The sequence below is a fragment of the Primulina huaijiensis genome, chromosome 13 (assembly GCF_012295235.1).
Source record: "Primulina huaijiensis isolate GDHJ02 chromosome 13, ASM1229523v2, whole genome shotgun sequence".
Taxonomy (NCBI): domain Eukaryota; kingdom Viridiplantae; phylum Streptophyta; class Magnoliopsida; order Lamiales; family Gesneriaceae; genus Primulina; species Primulina huaijiensis.
Genome location: NC_133318.1, coordinates 15,294,073 through 15,308,750, shown reverse-complemented (window position 1 = coordinate 15,308,750; position 14,678 = coordinate 15,294,073). Strand labels below are relative to the sequence as shown.

General features: G+C 35.1%; 1 protein-coding gene across 1 annotated transcript; it reads right to left on the bottom strand.

The window, feature by feature from the left end:
• Positions 1-13,595: 13,595 nt before the first annotated feature.
• Positions 13,596-14,458, bottom strand: LOC140991794 (CST complex subunit STN1). Its single transcript, XM_073461961.1, has one exon. The coding sequence runs from the start codon at positions 14,317-14,319 to the stop codon at positions 13,813-13,815; it is 507 nt and encodes a 168-aa protein (XP_073318062.1). The 5' UTR covers positions 14,320-14,458; the 3' UTR covers positions 13,596-13,812.
• Between the last annotated feature and the right edge of the window lie 220 nt (positions 14,459-14,678).

Genomic DNA, 14,678 nt, shown 5'->3' with positions numbered 1-14,678 from the left:
TTTTTATTATTTAAAAGAGGGAGGGTTCGAGCTGCCCTTGCTGCCCGAAATGGGCAGCCCCTCGGGCAGCCCAAGCTAGCAGAAATGTGCAGCAACATGCTGCCCGAAAACCACCCCAAAAATGGCCTTGATTTGTTGTAACGATTATCTCACGCGGTTAGAAATTGTACTCAATATAATATCATGTATTTGCTACACATAAAAGTAACCGTAGCTCTGATACCACTTGAAAGGAGATCAGTTACGGTGCCAGGAAGCGCAACGGAAGTTTGAAAAATAATTTTTTCACAAGAAAAATCCGAGCACCTCAAGATATTGTGTAGCAAATAACAAAAACAGAAAAATATGTCATACATAGTGTGTTTAGAATTTCTTATATATCAATCACAAGGATTGATGTTTTGGATCCAACTAAGTTGTAAACAATTTAGCTCTTGATGGTAGACAATCTACAAGCTATCCAAGAGCACTCCTTGCTCAAATTCTTTCAAATTAAGTCCACCACTAAAAAAGAAGATCATCTCTAATTTTGCACTAGGAAATTAGAAGATTTTTATTTGAGAAGAGTATGCTTTCATCAACTATTGAAGAAGCAAAAATGAGAGAAATTGAGGACCAAAATTTTCGGCCATGGTGATGTATGGAAGAGAGAAGGTAGAGTTTTCTTGGTGTATGAAAAAGTAAAAAATTACATGTGCATGTCATGCCTAATTTATTGAAAAAGTTGCCTCCAACCCTTCACCTCCCAAGCATGCAATTTTATTCGGACATGTAACAATTACAAAGCACATGGACTTCTATTTAAATATCTCAAACACATTTGAGACAATTTAAACTTTACTTGATTTTACTCAAGTCCACTAGTTGAATAATTATTTTCAATTGGGTTCTACAAGACCCAATGTTATTTAATTAATTCAACATTTGAATTAATTTAATTATTTGGACTCTACTAGGACAACTAGTGTTTAACTAATTCAACACTTGAATTAATTTAATTTAGTCCATAATAATGTTTATGAAAATCACAATTTTCAAATACATTGTTTATTTGAGACATCTTTTAATTTACGAACACTTCCTCAAATTAAAAGTTACATTCTCCATAATCCTCTTATAAAAGTCATACTTCTATTTTTCTTTGCGCTTTTAAACTCTTTTATAAGCCGTTCAACACATTGAACTATTTTCCTTTTAAACGGGATCTAGAAAGTTAGCACTTGTTTGACCCTCAATGGTTCAATGATTCAACTAGCCGTGGTTCACATCTCAATGTGATTTGGGACTAAACATGTCCTTATAGAAGCATACCCCAGTTGCTTCATTCTTACTTATCAACTCCTTGATAATAAGAACGTCAGAACTCAAATTTGATAGTGCCCGACAAATCATGTTAAATGCCTAGCAGCATCGCTTACATGATTCTCTAGGTATCAAATGATAGTGTCTGTAATAACCAATCCATTATGGTTAGCGTACAGTACGGTCCTTTCATCTCATATATCTCGACCGATTCGACAACTATTGGTATATCGAAAGTTGTCAAAGAATCGATATTATGCGTCATGTCGTAGTTGTATCGATGGTATAATCTATGAAACCCCTTTCATAATTATTACCAACACTCTGATCAGAGATTTCAAACTACATACACATGATATCACATAGGATATCCATACCCGAAGGTAAGCGGTGAATCCTCGACTACAATGCATCAACTCTTATATGTTTCGACAAAACACTTGCCACCTGATGATCCCATAAGAGTCGGTAAACAAATCAAAGTGCAATGCTAGCATATAGAGTCTCAATGTTGTCCCGGGTCATAAAGACTAATGGTGTACAACCATAAACAAGGACGTTTCCACTCGATAAGTGAAAACCCCTTGGAAAGTTCTTTATGGAGGGTTGTTCAGTGCACTCTACAAAGAGCACATATCTACATGCTCGGACATCACAATATCCCCTACCAATGAAACATGGTACTCACATCGCAGATACTAGTCTCAAACTCGAGCGACCTTTATCCTTCTTAACGGCGGCGGAATCGACTAGGAACTGTTTTGAATATACAGTATTTCAAATATGAGTTTCCTGATACTCATAATATGAGCATCTCATATTCTTTCTACTATTTGTATATTCAAGGACTTTATCTATTCAACTAGCATGTGTATACAGATAAAGATGTGTCAAAACAATAATTTCAAATATAATTAAAATAAAGATTTTTTATACATAGAGTTTCAACATGAACCCTCGGCCAACACTTGGCTCGACGAGCACCTACTCTAACAGGATATAGAAAAAGAGGTTTATTACAAGAATCTTATTCAAGTATACCAGTTTGAGGATATTGCCTCAGACGAAAGTATATATGAAAAAGAAAAAATTTTAAGTCATGAAGAATCTGATGGAACAGAATCGGAATTTGATTGAAGACGAGGTGTTTGGATACGAAACACATGAAGATTTGTCTGATTTCTTTAGCCAAACAACGATATCCCATAACATGGTTCAGAGAATCATGAGAGAAAACCTTAGTTTATAGAGATATCAAAGATTCTCTGCAGGACAGGTGGAAAAGTTCTTAGGAAATCTTGGTCTAAGAAACAGAAAGCATCATCTAATCTATAAAGTTTCCAGAACGAAAATGGCAATTCCAATGGAACTTACAGGAAATAGAATGGAGATGCAATTAATTCCTTCTGAAGAGATTAAGGAAGAATTAAAAAAAATCAAGATAGAAGTAGCATGGACCATGTCTTGATTCATATCGGAGCAATCTAAATTATGATAAAAGTTACTTTCAAAGAAGGAATAGATTCACCCATTGATATTGCTATATGCGATAAAAGAATGGGGAACCTTCAACACTCAGTACTAGGAACTATCTCAAAAAATCTCTGTGCAGGAAAAATAGTAGGAGTAATCTATCCAAAAATAGCTTACAACCTGGCAGATCGAGATTTCAGTCAATCCCTTTACATCAAAATTTCAAGGAAAAAATGCTGATGAAAGAAGGGAATAGACCGTATTATATTACCTATCAAATTTTATATGCTCTATCTAATACACATCATTCAGAATTGTTTATTACAAACGAGTTTATTGAAATGATATATTTGGAAAATTTGCTCAGTCAATTTATCCAGAAAGAGTTGAGTTTCTCTTAATACAGGAAACAGACATTCAAATACAAGACAAACTGATTCTACAGAGGAATCAAAGTCTTAGATTGGAATCAAAAAGATTATCTTTTCAGGGAGATAGAATTACAAGTTACAGGTGGGGAAAAGCACATGTCCAAGAAACCCAACAGGAGCCAAAAAACTTCTCCAAAATAAGAAAGCTTAGATGCCTAGAAAGGTGGAAGGAATTTGAAATAGTATTTGATATTACTAAACAGAGGAATCAATTTCCTTGTAATACAATATACTATTTATAACAACCAATGATAGGAACTTACCAAGGAATGATTATTATCAGGGAATTGGAAGTTCATATTAAAGGGATTCCAGGAAAAAAACCAGATCGATTGGTTCTTGGACTAGAGTTTCTCGAGGAACATAAAACTTAGAAACGTCTAGATTATGGAATGGAATTTATGGCGGAAGATAGGATGTGGAAAATCCAATGACCACAAGTCCATGCTCGATATACATTACAGTAGGGATGTTATATGAACAATATAAAGCAAAATACTTTACTGCTTATATTGATTCAGGTGCTGGAATCTGTACAGCAAAAAGAGGAGTTTTTCGAAATAATTTGGAAAAAGAACTACCAAAGATTGCTGGAAAAGATTTCTCCAGAAGAATCTTAATCTTATGTAAAGGAATTAGGATGACTGAAATAGTGATCGGAGGTGCTAGACAAACGCCTTGGTATAAGGTAAAAACATCACCGATTTATTTTCATGATACAGGCACTGACATTCTACTAGGAAATAATTTCCTACAAATGTTTAAAACCTATAAGCAAGAAAATGAGACTAGAAGATTAGTGTTCACAACACTCTGTGATCACAAAATCATAGTCCAGACTAAGAGAGGCATTCTACATAAAATTGCCAATCCAGTTTTAAAGTAAGCGTGGTGATGAAGAAAAACTTCTAAACCCAAAAATGAAAGATTCTAGACGGTTTGGAGAACCAATGTTGCAATTAAGAGCAGATAGGCAACTCCAACTAGAAGAAATAGAATGCCTTAAGATACCTCTACATAAGAATGAGGTAGAGTTTGAATCAAAGGTATCATTAGAGGATGTCAAGAAAAGGATCAAAGAAAATTACGAAAGAAGATCCCTTGGCATGATGGGATAAAAATCAACTCAAAGCCTATCTTAAAATTAAGGTAGGAAAAGAGTATGAATTTGTCCGATGCAAGCCTATCCCAATGAATATAATTGATCAAATGGATATACAGATTATAATCAAGGAACATTTGGACATTGGTTTAATTAAAGCAGGAATTTCACCATACATCAGCCCATGATTCCTGGTAAGAAATCATGGTGAGATAAAAAAAAAAAAAAAACAAAGCCAGATTAGTTATTAATTACCAAGAAATTAATAAGATTCTGGAGTTTGATAGGTATTTTATACCTATTAGAGAACATCTAATTAGTTGCTTTCGCAACACGAAGATATTCTCTAAATTCGATTGTAAGTCTGGTTTTTATCAGATAAGAATGGAGGAAGGAAGCAAGAAATTCACATCTTTCTCCACACCACAAGGACATTATATCTGGGAGATATTACCAATGGGATTGGCTAATTCATCTCAGATATTTCAAAGAAAAATGGATAATCTATTTAAATATTATTTTAAGTTTATGTTTGTCTATATTGACGATGTTTTAATAGCATCTAAAAATATGGAAGAACATATTAAGTATTTAGAGATTTTCTCTGATATCTATAAAAAAGAAGGACTAGTTCTATCAGAAAAGAAAGCAGTCATTGCCACAAGAAAGATTGAATTCCGCGAAATAGAAATCGACCAGTCTGGAATAATTTTGCAAGATCATATAGTAGAAAAGGTGCAAAATTTTCCAAAAGAGCTAAAAAAAAGAAACAACTTCAAAGTTTTCTAGGAGTTGTTAATTTTGCTGGGATGTTTATCAAAAACCTAGCAAAACATAGGAAATTATTTAGTCAATTACTGAAAAAATATGCAAAATTTATATGGACAAAAGAACACACACAAGGACTTAGTCAAATAAAAGAGATTTGTAAAAACCTTCCGAAAATGGATATTCCTCAAGATGAAGATGATCTGGTATTATATACGGATGTCAGTGATCATTGGTGGGCGGTAGTCTTAACAAAGCTCACTCCAGAAGGAGAACAGCCATGCAGATATTGCAGTGAATTATTATCAGATGCAGAAGCCATAAGATGACATATTAACGAAAAGGAATTCTATGCAGTAAAAAAGGCTTTTGAAAAATGGCCATTATTCTTACTCGCGAATAAATTTACTTTAAAAGTTGATAATACACATGTGAAAGCTTTCTTAAGGAATAGAATAGAGTCTAAACCCGAGAAAGCAAGATTATTAAGATGGCAGACATTATGTCAAAATTATATTTTTGATATTGTGATAATTAAATCTCATGAAAATATTATTGCAGATTTTTTAACAAGAGATGGACAGCGATGATATCGATGCCATCGTAAAAATGCAGAGGCATTTGAGGGAATATCTTGAAATGCTTCAAAACGAGTTCAACAAGCTGGCTTTAAACGCAGAAGTTGCGGGAAGGCTACAACAAGCCGATAAGAGAATTGTCTGTGATCGAATCACAGGATGTCTACAGAAGTATACTTAGTTATGGTCTGTAATATAAAGACCTCTCCTCCAAGGCATTGAGAAGCAACTAGTTTCCCAAATAGAGAGTTTTCGAGTACAAGACTCTATAACTGGAGCAGGGGATTCAAATACCCCTAGCACAAGTGTTAAGTCGGGATCATCTACATATGAATCAGCTGAAACAAAATTTGAGACTCCAGATCCTTATCTCGAGTCCTCAAGTCAACCCTTCACCTCGGGGATTGAAGAGAGAAAGATCAACCTTAAACCTAATACGGACAAAGGTAAATCTAAGGTTGATACTAATGAAGCTACAATTTCTCCAATTAAATTTTACCAACAAAATTGGGAGAATTTAAAAACAAGAGTAGGCATTAACCCAGCTACCATCAAGGTTGATGTTTCAGGAAAATATCCTAGGGTATGGATGAAGCCAAATTCATATCCAAATGAGGTCAAAGCATGGTATGAATTCGGAGCTCTTGCCTCAGTTTATACCACATCACCGAGCTTCCCAAAAATTTCAGGACTACCTAAATGGATTCAGGAAGCCGTGCATGAAACATGAGCAAATAATGACTATTTGTCCAGATGAGACATTCTGGAGCTATACTTTTCAATACAGAACCAGAACCAGTAGGAAATGCTCTCACGAAGCCTTTCATTTTATCAAGTTAAGGAGACCATATACAAATATTCAGAAATTTATCAAGGATCCTCCGTCATAAAAAACACCCCTTGTTCTTTCAATAACTGAAGACGACATTTCCAGCTGAAGAGAAATGCCTTTCATATGGGTCTGTCTAACTGAGATGGACAAGGTCTAGTTTCCGTTTAAATTTTATCACAATTCAGTAAACGGATCATTCCTGTTAAATACCATGACGAGAAAAACAACAAGTTTTGCAGAAGATTTATTCTAAAAGAAAATAAATCTTTTGTGGAACAGCAAGCTGTCGGGGAGTAAAGAAAATCGTCAGAAATTCTGCAATATGGCTCATGTGAGAAGATTGTTAGAACAGATCTGCCCAGAATGCCCAAACCAGAACGAGCAAGAATTTTGCAAGGGCTTCAGACCTCGGTCCGACAGGAAGCATCTTGCAGCAACAGGACCAAGTGGTGAAGGACCACAACCACGTTTTTCTCGAGGACACAAAAAGTTTAAGATTGCTCGACAAAAATAAGTAGACATGTGACTACCATCACGTTACCTGGGGGATTACAAAAGATAAAAGATTCTCCGACAAGAGATAGTGGGTAGGTGACTAACCCACTAAATGAACAAGAGAACTTGGACCCAATTATACCTATAAATAAAGAGTAAATAGGAACAAGAAAATCACACAAGACTTAAACCGAAATTTAGAACCAAAGAAAAGGTATGCTACATATCTTAAGGTTTTTAAAAGGCGGATTAAAGCATTAAAGAAGCAGCTGATGAATTTTAAAGATTTCTACAAACGGTTAAAAGAAGCCGGGAACGAGATCTCAGCTGATCTAATACACACACATATCTACTGGTTATGTCAGGAGATAAGATCATAACAACGAACAATTTCTAGATTAATGATCTAGAAAAAGACAAATCAAGAAAAGGTGGAGGGAACATTCAACTACCCATTCAAGAGATAGTGCCAACCACAGCTAGAAGGAATTAAAGAAAAATTATAGTAAGAGTTTGAAGTCTGAAAAACAAATCCGAACGGGTTTCTATGAATAAGAAGGTAGAAGGAAGATGAAGGCATCGATCAACCTCTTTATTTTTCTTTCAACCAAGTTATAATATTTTCTTTCAAGTTTATGTGTGTTTTGAGATAGTAGCTAAACAAGTTTCTCCTCCTCTACAGGAGGTTACTATTTAATAATAATTTGTTATGTTTAAATAAAAGAACCAAAGCTTTTGCCCCTCTCATGTATTAGTTTCGAATTGAACTACTTTATCATACACCCTGAGGTAGGAAACGAAACAGGGTTATGCTAAGTGCTGTTGAAGGAATCTACATCAGTAACCATCTGTTACGACTGCGTGGTTAGGCTGTGAGGAGCAGTCTGTAAAACATGGTGGATATAACCCGATGGTACTCTGGTCAAAGAGGTAAACTGTTAAATTTATTATACGCACCACAAGAAAAATTGTGTTTAACGACGGAAATTAAAGATGTTGTCATTAATTAACGACGGAAATAAAAATCCTGTCATAAATATAAAATAACGACATAATTTATTTTTCTGTCACAAATAACGACGGATTTTTAAAAATTGTCGTTAATTTACCGACAAATAATTTTTTAGTCGTTAATTAACAACAAAAATTTTTAAGTTGTCGTTAATTAAGGTTAGAAATTTATATATATCATTAATTAAGGACATAAAACAACTTTCCCTTCCCCAAAACGACGGTAACCCCTTTTCTTCCCCAAACCCGTCGCCCTTCTTTCCTCACCAGAAACGGATCGTGCAGTTACCGGAATCGGAGCAGCAACCACCGTTGAAGGTACCTGAGTTCTGGACAACGGTTGTAGAGGCTGGAACGGGAAGAAAGGAGCAGATCGAGCCCTGTTAGCGAGCCGTGCGTGAGCTTCCTCTGCTTGTGCTTCTTGGTTCGTATTAGGTGAGCTTGTGCTTGTAACTTAGTATTTTTGCTGTTTTTTGAGGTATTATTTGAAGCCATTTCAGTTCTCTTGTTTTTCCAGCTTAGTTTCGGCCGAGATTTAAAGTTTTTCGACAAGTTCCGGTAAACTCCGACGAGTTCCGGTAAACTCCGACGAGTAGACAAGGAATAAAAATGAGATGATGGTTGAGTAAATTAGTGTCATGCTGGTTTGATTTACGTAAACACAAAACAAACAAGTGAGAGAGGATTCTCATGTTCGTATGTAGTTTGTGAGTCCCTGAGCTACTGGAGTGAGTAGGAGATTTCGTGAATATGGGGGTTGGCTTAAACAGAGTGGTTGAAAGTTCATGACACAGTAGAGTTTAGCAATTAGCCGAAAACCACAAGTGTGCATATTGTTCCTTTCAAAAATTCTATACTTTCAATTAAGAACTCCTTGATTTGCAACTTATGGTGCATCAAACTTTTAATCTGCCTGTTTTATCATGACTGATATATATTTTGAGTGTATTTTTTTGCTGAACTGTGACTATTGATGTTCAATGTGTTTATTGAACCTCTTTTTGGCAGAGGTAACAAATATAATTCTCGAATTCAAATAATCTCTCTTCATGATCATAGTGGTTTTGAACTTTTCTTGGTCTTCCTAAAAGGTATTGCATGTACTGTTTATGTTGTAGTTTCCTGGTCCAAAAGTTATATGGTAAGACAAATAGACAGGTACAGATATAAAGCATTCTGGACTCGTGGTTAACTAAAATGTAGGATTAAATGAAATACTGGTGAGGGGTAGAATCTTGAATATGGCTTTTGTTTTATGTTTCTCAAGGGAACTTATTTATTTTCTTATCTGGAAATTTCTAAGTTCAATTAAATTAGTCATTTTGTGGTTTAATGCTGCTGGCAGAGCAAAGCAGAAGGGACGATTTATACTAACAATATACATTTGTAATTCTTATTTTTAGGAGGGATGATTATATTATAAATGGTTATTTGTTGACTAGTAAATGAGGGAATATCTTTGACTACTAAAGAATTGTTGACTTAATATCTTCTCTTCTTTTTTTTTATATCATTTTATTACTTTACAAATGTATATATTATGTAAATATTGTTAATAATTATCTTGCAATTGTGTTAGGCATTTTAATTAAACCATGAACGATACAAGATCTTGGATGTACCGTAGGTTGGAAAATGGGTTCATAACTAATGACTTCTTTAATGGTGTTGAAGAATTCGTGAATTTTGCTAAGATGCATCCTGAAATCATGTGTGGTGAAACAATGCGTTGTCCTTGTAATCACCGAAGATGTAGAAACAGAGCTCACCATGATGAAGAGGTAGTCANTATGAGCCCCAAAGTCCAAATGAGACTGCCAAAAACCTATATGAGATGCTTACGACATCCGAGACCGAGATTTGGGAAGGTAATCCGAATGGTCATTCACAGTTGTCAGTCGTTGCTAGATTGTTGAACATGAAGGCTAAACATCACATTTCAGGAAGATGTTACGATGATCTGTGTCAGCTTATTTCCGAATTGCTACCCACAGAAAATTGCATGACCAATAGTTTTTATGACACAAAAAAATTAATAAAAGGATTAGGTTTGCCGGTTGAAAAGATTGACTGTTGTAGGAACAACTGTATGATTTACTGGAGAGATGACTTTGATTTACAAGAATGTAGGTTTTGCGGGCATCCACGTTACAAACCTAGTTTACGTCGAACGGTTAAGAAAAAAAAGTTCCATGGAATAGAATGTATTATTTTCCTCTAACCTCACGTTTGCAAAGGTTGTATGCATCTGTAGAAACAGCGAAGCACATGCGTTGGCATAATGAGCATGTACAAGATGGAGATGCAATGTGTCACCCCTCTGATTCACCTGCATGGAAGCATTTTGACACAACTCATCCAGATTTTGCACTCGAGGTTCGAAATGTCAGACTGGGACTTTCAGCTGATGGTTTTCAACCATTCGGTCAGTCAGGACAACAATATTCATCATGGCCAGTAATACTAACACCTTACACTTTGCCTCCATGGATGTGCATGAAAGATGAATACATGTTCTTGACAGTTATAGCTCCCGGACCTAGTAATCCTAAGAACAAGTTAGACGTGTTCTTGCCACCTCTTATCGCTGAATTGAACGAACTTTGGTCAGTTGGGGCAAAGACATATGATGTTCACGTGAAAACAAATTTTACTATGCGTGCCTCTTTGCTATGGACAATTAGTGATTTTCCTGCATATGCAATGTTATCTGGATGGAGTACCGCCGGAAATTATAAATCCGTCACTAAACTTAGTGACGAAAACTATCATTTTGTCACTACTTTTAGAGACAGATTTATAAATTCTGTCGCAAATATCAACGACCAAAACATATATCTGTCGCTAGATTTAATGACGGATTTATGATTTCTGTCGCAAATATCAACGACAGAAACTTAAATCTGTCGCTAAATTTACCGACGCCATTATAATTTCGGTCGCTGCTTTAGTGACAGATATATAATTTCTGTCGCAAATTTAGCGACGAAATATTTTTCAATCACTAAAATATTGCGACAAAATTTAAATTTCCGTCGTTATTATTTAACGACAAACATAAATAGTCCGTCGTAAATAACGACAGAATTGCAGTTCCCGTCATTATACAAGTCCGCGACGCTAAATTCTTTGACGATCGATATTCCGTCGCTAAATACTTTTAGTGACAGAATAGCGACAGAAAATTCCGTCGTTATTTGTAAATTTTTTTGTAGTGACGGAAGCATGATGGGCCAATAAAAAAATCGATCATTTAAGAATGATATATAGGCTGGAAACCTTGCGTAGCTGTATGTCTTGCGGCTATATGTTTTTAAGAAAAGGCTCGATAGGTATAACAATGCCACGTACCATATTTAGAAGAAAATGATATTACTGGAATTTTAAAAAAAAATGGGGTAGTTAAAACTAAGTTTTGAAAGAAGGAATAGTAAAAAGAAAACTGAAAAGGGGTGGGTATTTTTAAATAAGTTGTCCTTGATTCAAAGCCAGAGAAAAGCATTAATTAAAACTAATTTACATATTACAACTTTTGTTTTAAAAAACATCCCGTTATAGAAAAAGATTAACCGTACTTCATTGTTATACGGAGAGGCCTCGTATTTTAAACTTGACTCATGCTTAAAAATTATAGATGCGGACCTTCACGTACTTGTTAGATCAATATTTCAATTTTCATTATTTTCTTCCTATTCACAATCCTGAAATTAGAGTTGTTAAAGTGGGTTAGTCCGTTCCGTTAAATAGACAATTTGAGTTAACAATTTTTTAACCTGTCAAAATGGCGGGACGAGCTAATCGATAGGTAGTGGGCTAACCCACCCAACCCACCAAATAAAAGTAAAACTGGCAGGTTGGGTTGGCAATTTCTCAGCCCCGTCTCGCCAACTAGTGGGTTGTGGGTTGGTCCGTCCCGTCAACCCGTTTTGACAACTTTACATGAAATCATGTAACTAAAATTTACAATAAACATGAGTTAAGTCTTTTGGGAATGAGGGAATATATTGAGATAATTCATATAACAAGAAACGGTAATATATGAGTGTAATATTTCAAAATAATGACTTGTATCAACAGTAACGTACCGTCACAAAATCCCGTGTCAAATATAATGTGGTGACTATTTAGGATTGTGATGTGAAAATCGTGGACTAAAGAGGTGGTTCTCACCAACATTTAGTGTAGCAATTTTCCCCAAGTAATCAAATAGGATCCGTAAAATTTATCATTTATGAGACGACGTGAACTTACATTTCCAAACCGAAGTCCCGTTGTTCAGATAAACTATATACTCGGGTTTACTCGTTGTTCATTGGACTCACTTTGAGAGTCGGAATCTAGGTTTCCAGAAAAATAAAATCAACAAAATGCACAATATGATACAATATATATTGATAAGCCATTATTTTATGAAATTTTATTGTAATAATAGGTCAAGTGCCAAAATAACCATAATTGAAGAAAAACGGTAATAATCATCACCTCAAAACTTATTATTGTGTCTCAATTGATGAGCCACTTGCCAACATAATTTTTTATAAATATGATTTGAGTAGTGTACAATGGTTAAGACATGTAGTGAGTTGTAAAACCTTTAAAATTCATTTTTCTTCAAAGCTCGTAAGGATTAAAAAATTCTTATCAATCAAATACAAGTCCAAAAATAACCAAAATTTCGAAAAGTATCCAAAATAGTGCATATGTATTGGGTTATCGAGAAAATGAAAAACTTTGACAGCAATTTGACCGAGTTATGACCACCTGGCGCGGCTGGTAATTTTTCCGTAGGTTACAATATGGTACAGAAAGTTTTCTAAATTTTAACTCAATCTTGCCCAGATTTTGAAAAACTAAAATGATGGTTTAACTTATTTTGATTGTCCACAATAGTGTTTCCGACGACTGCGGGGATGATTAGCCAACATATATGTAAACTAGAAATTATTTTGAACATCTATGTTATGATCGAAAAAATTCGTCCGAGAAGGAGGAGAAATAATAAATGAACCATAGTTACATGTAATGGAATTTTATGGAAAATTTCGAGAAATGTTTTTTTACGGTTTTGATCATTTTCAAAAATTTGATTGATGATCTTGATACACCTCTCAATCTTGATAATTATGAGTAGGAGAGGAGTATGATGTGATTTTTTCCCAGAATTTTCGAGCATTTTTCCTTATTTTTCTACCATATTCCTTACATCACCATATTTCCTATCCTAACCAAATTTGTTATCGAAATTGTGGGTTAAAACCGATGGAAATGGGTCCTTTTATAGGCAGATTGATTGGGTAGTGATCTTAAAGGTTTGACAATTGATTTTGGCTAAAATAGCCAAATGCCAAGCTTGAAGTTTACGTAATAAAACAAAGTAAAAATTATTGTATATTTGACCATTTTGTTTAACTTTGTTCAGCATTTATATAAAAAAAATTGATTTGAGACTGTTCACATGTCAATTTTGTGAGAGATATCTTGAGAGTCGATCCGATTTATGAAAATATATCACTTTTATGGTAAAAATATTACTTTTTATTTTTAAGCATGGATAATGTGGACATCGATGAACAAAAATCAATGACTTCACTCACCTACCCACAAATATCACCCAAAAAGATCTCCAGAAATTAAATTGGAAATGGTGGACCCAAAACAATCACATATATAGCCACCATATGATCATACACAAATCTGATTGCAATAATCATCAGCGAACACCAGATCGACCCTGAATTTGTTCTTCCCAAAAATAAATCAAGAATACATATTGGGAAGAGGAGGGATCCATAAAACGAGAAAATCAGATCAATGTAAATTTCAAATTGAACCCTTCTCACCTCCACTAGCTCTGTTCTTTGGAAACTTATCGTAATTCCTAGCCAACCTCACACATTCCAACCAGTGCAGTACTTGTGCATTCGGGTCTGCTTCCAAAACAACATCAGAAACCGTTATTTGGAGCGTCCCTCTGTAGCCCTTCACCTTCCCGTGGACCCTTGCGACAGCACCCAGCTGAATCTGTGAGGCAAGTTTGGTTGCCATATCGGCATTGAATCGAACACCTAACGGATCGCGCCTTGAGAAGTAAGGAGAGACTAGTTGATTGAGCCAGAGGACACAAGGGATGCAGCCAGTGCCATCATCAATGGTGAATTTTAGGAACTTCCCCGGTTTTAGTTCCCGGGTCACCACGATTCCGAGAGACTCAACATGTAAAACAGGCATACCTTTTCGGGAAAAAGAGATTGGGACCGTGGGGCATGGCGTAAGAGCAAGGAAATCGAAAGCCATTAATTTGACGTGGGTGTAGTAAAGTGATCGCATTGTTTAGCTCGATCCAGTGAAATTCAACTTCCAATATTAAAGAAATAATAAGACGACTAGATTGGAGTGGAGGGATTTGAAATAGTCGAAACCAGAGAGTGACAGACCAAGAGATAAATAGATGTAGTTCAGGGGGGAATGGTGTTGGCGCCAAAAAAATTTAAACCATAGAGTGACACTGAGAGATAAATTTATTTAAAACCGAAGAGTATTTGACTCTTATTCGATAAATTCGAATCTATATCAAATATATTTAAAACCCTATATTTGAACATGTTTGAATTTTTGGCTACTGAGAGATAAATATATTTAAAATCATATAGTCGTTTTAAAAATATTTTATTTAGATTCGAATTTAT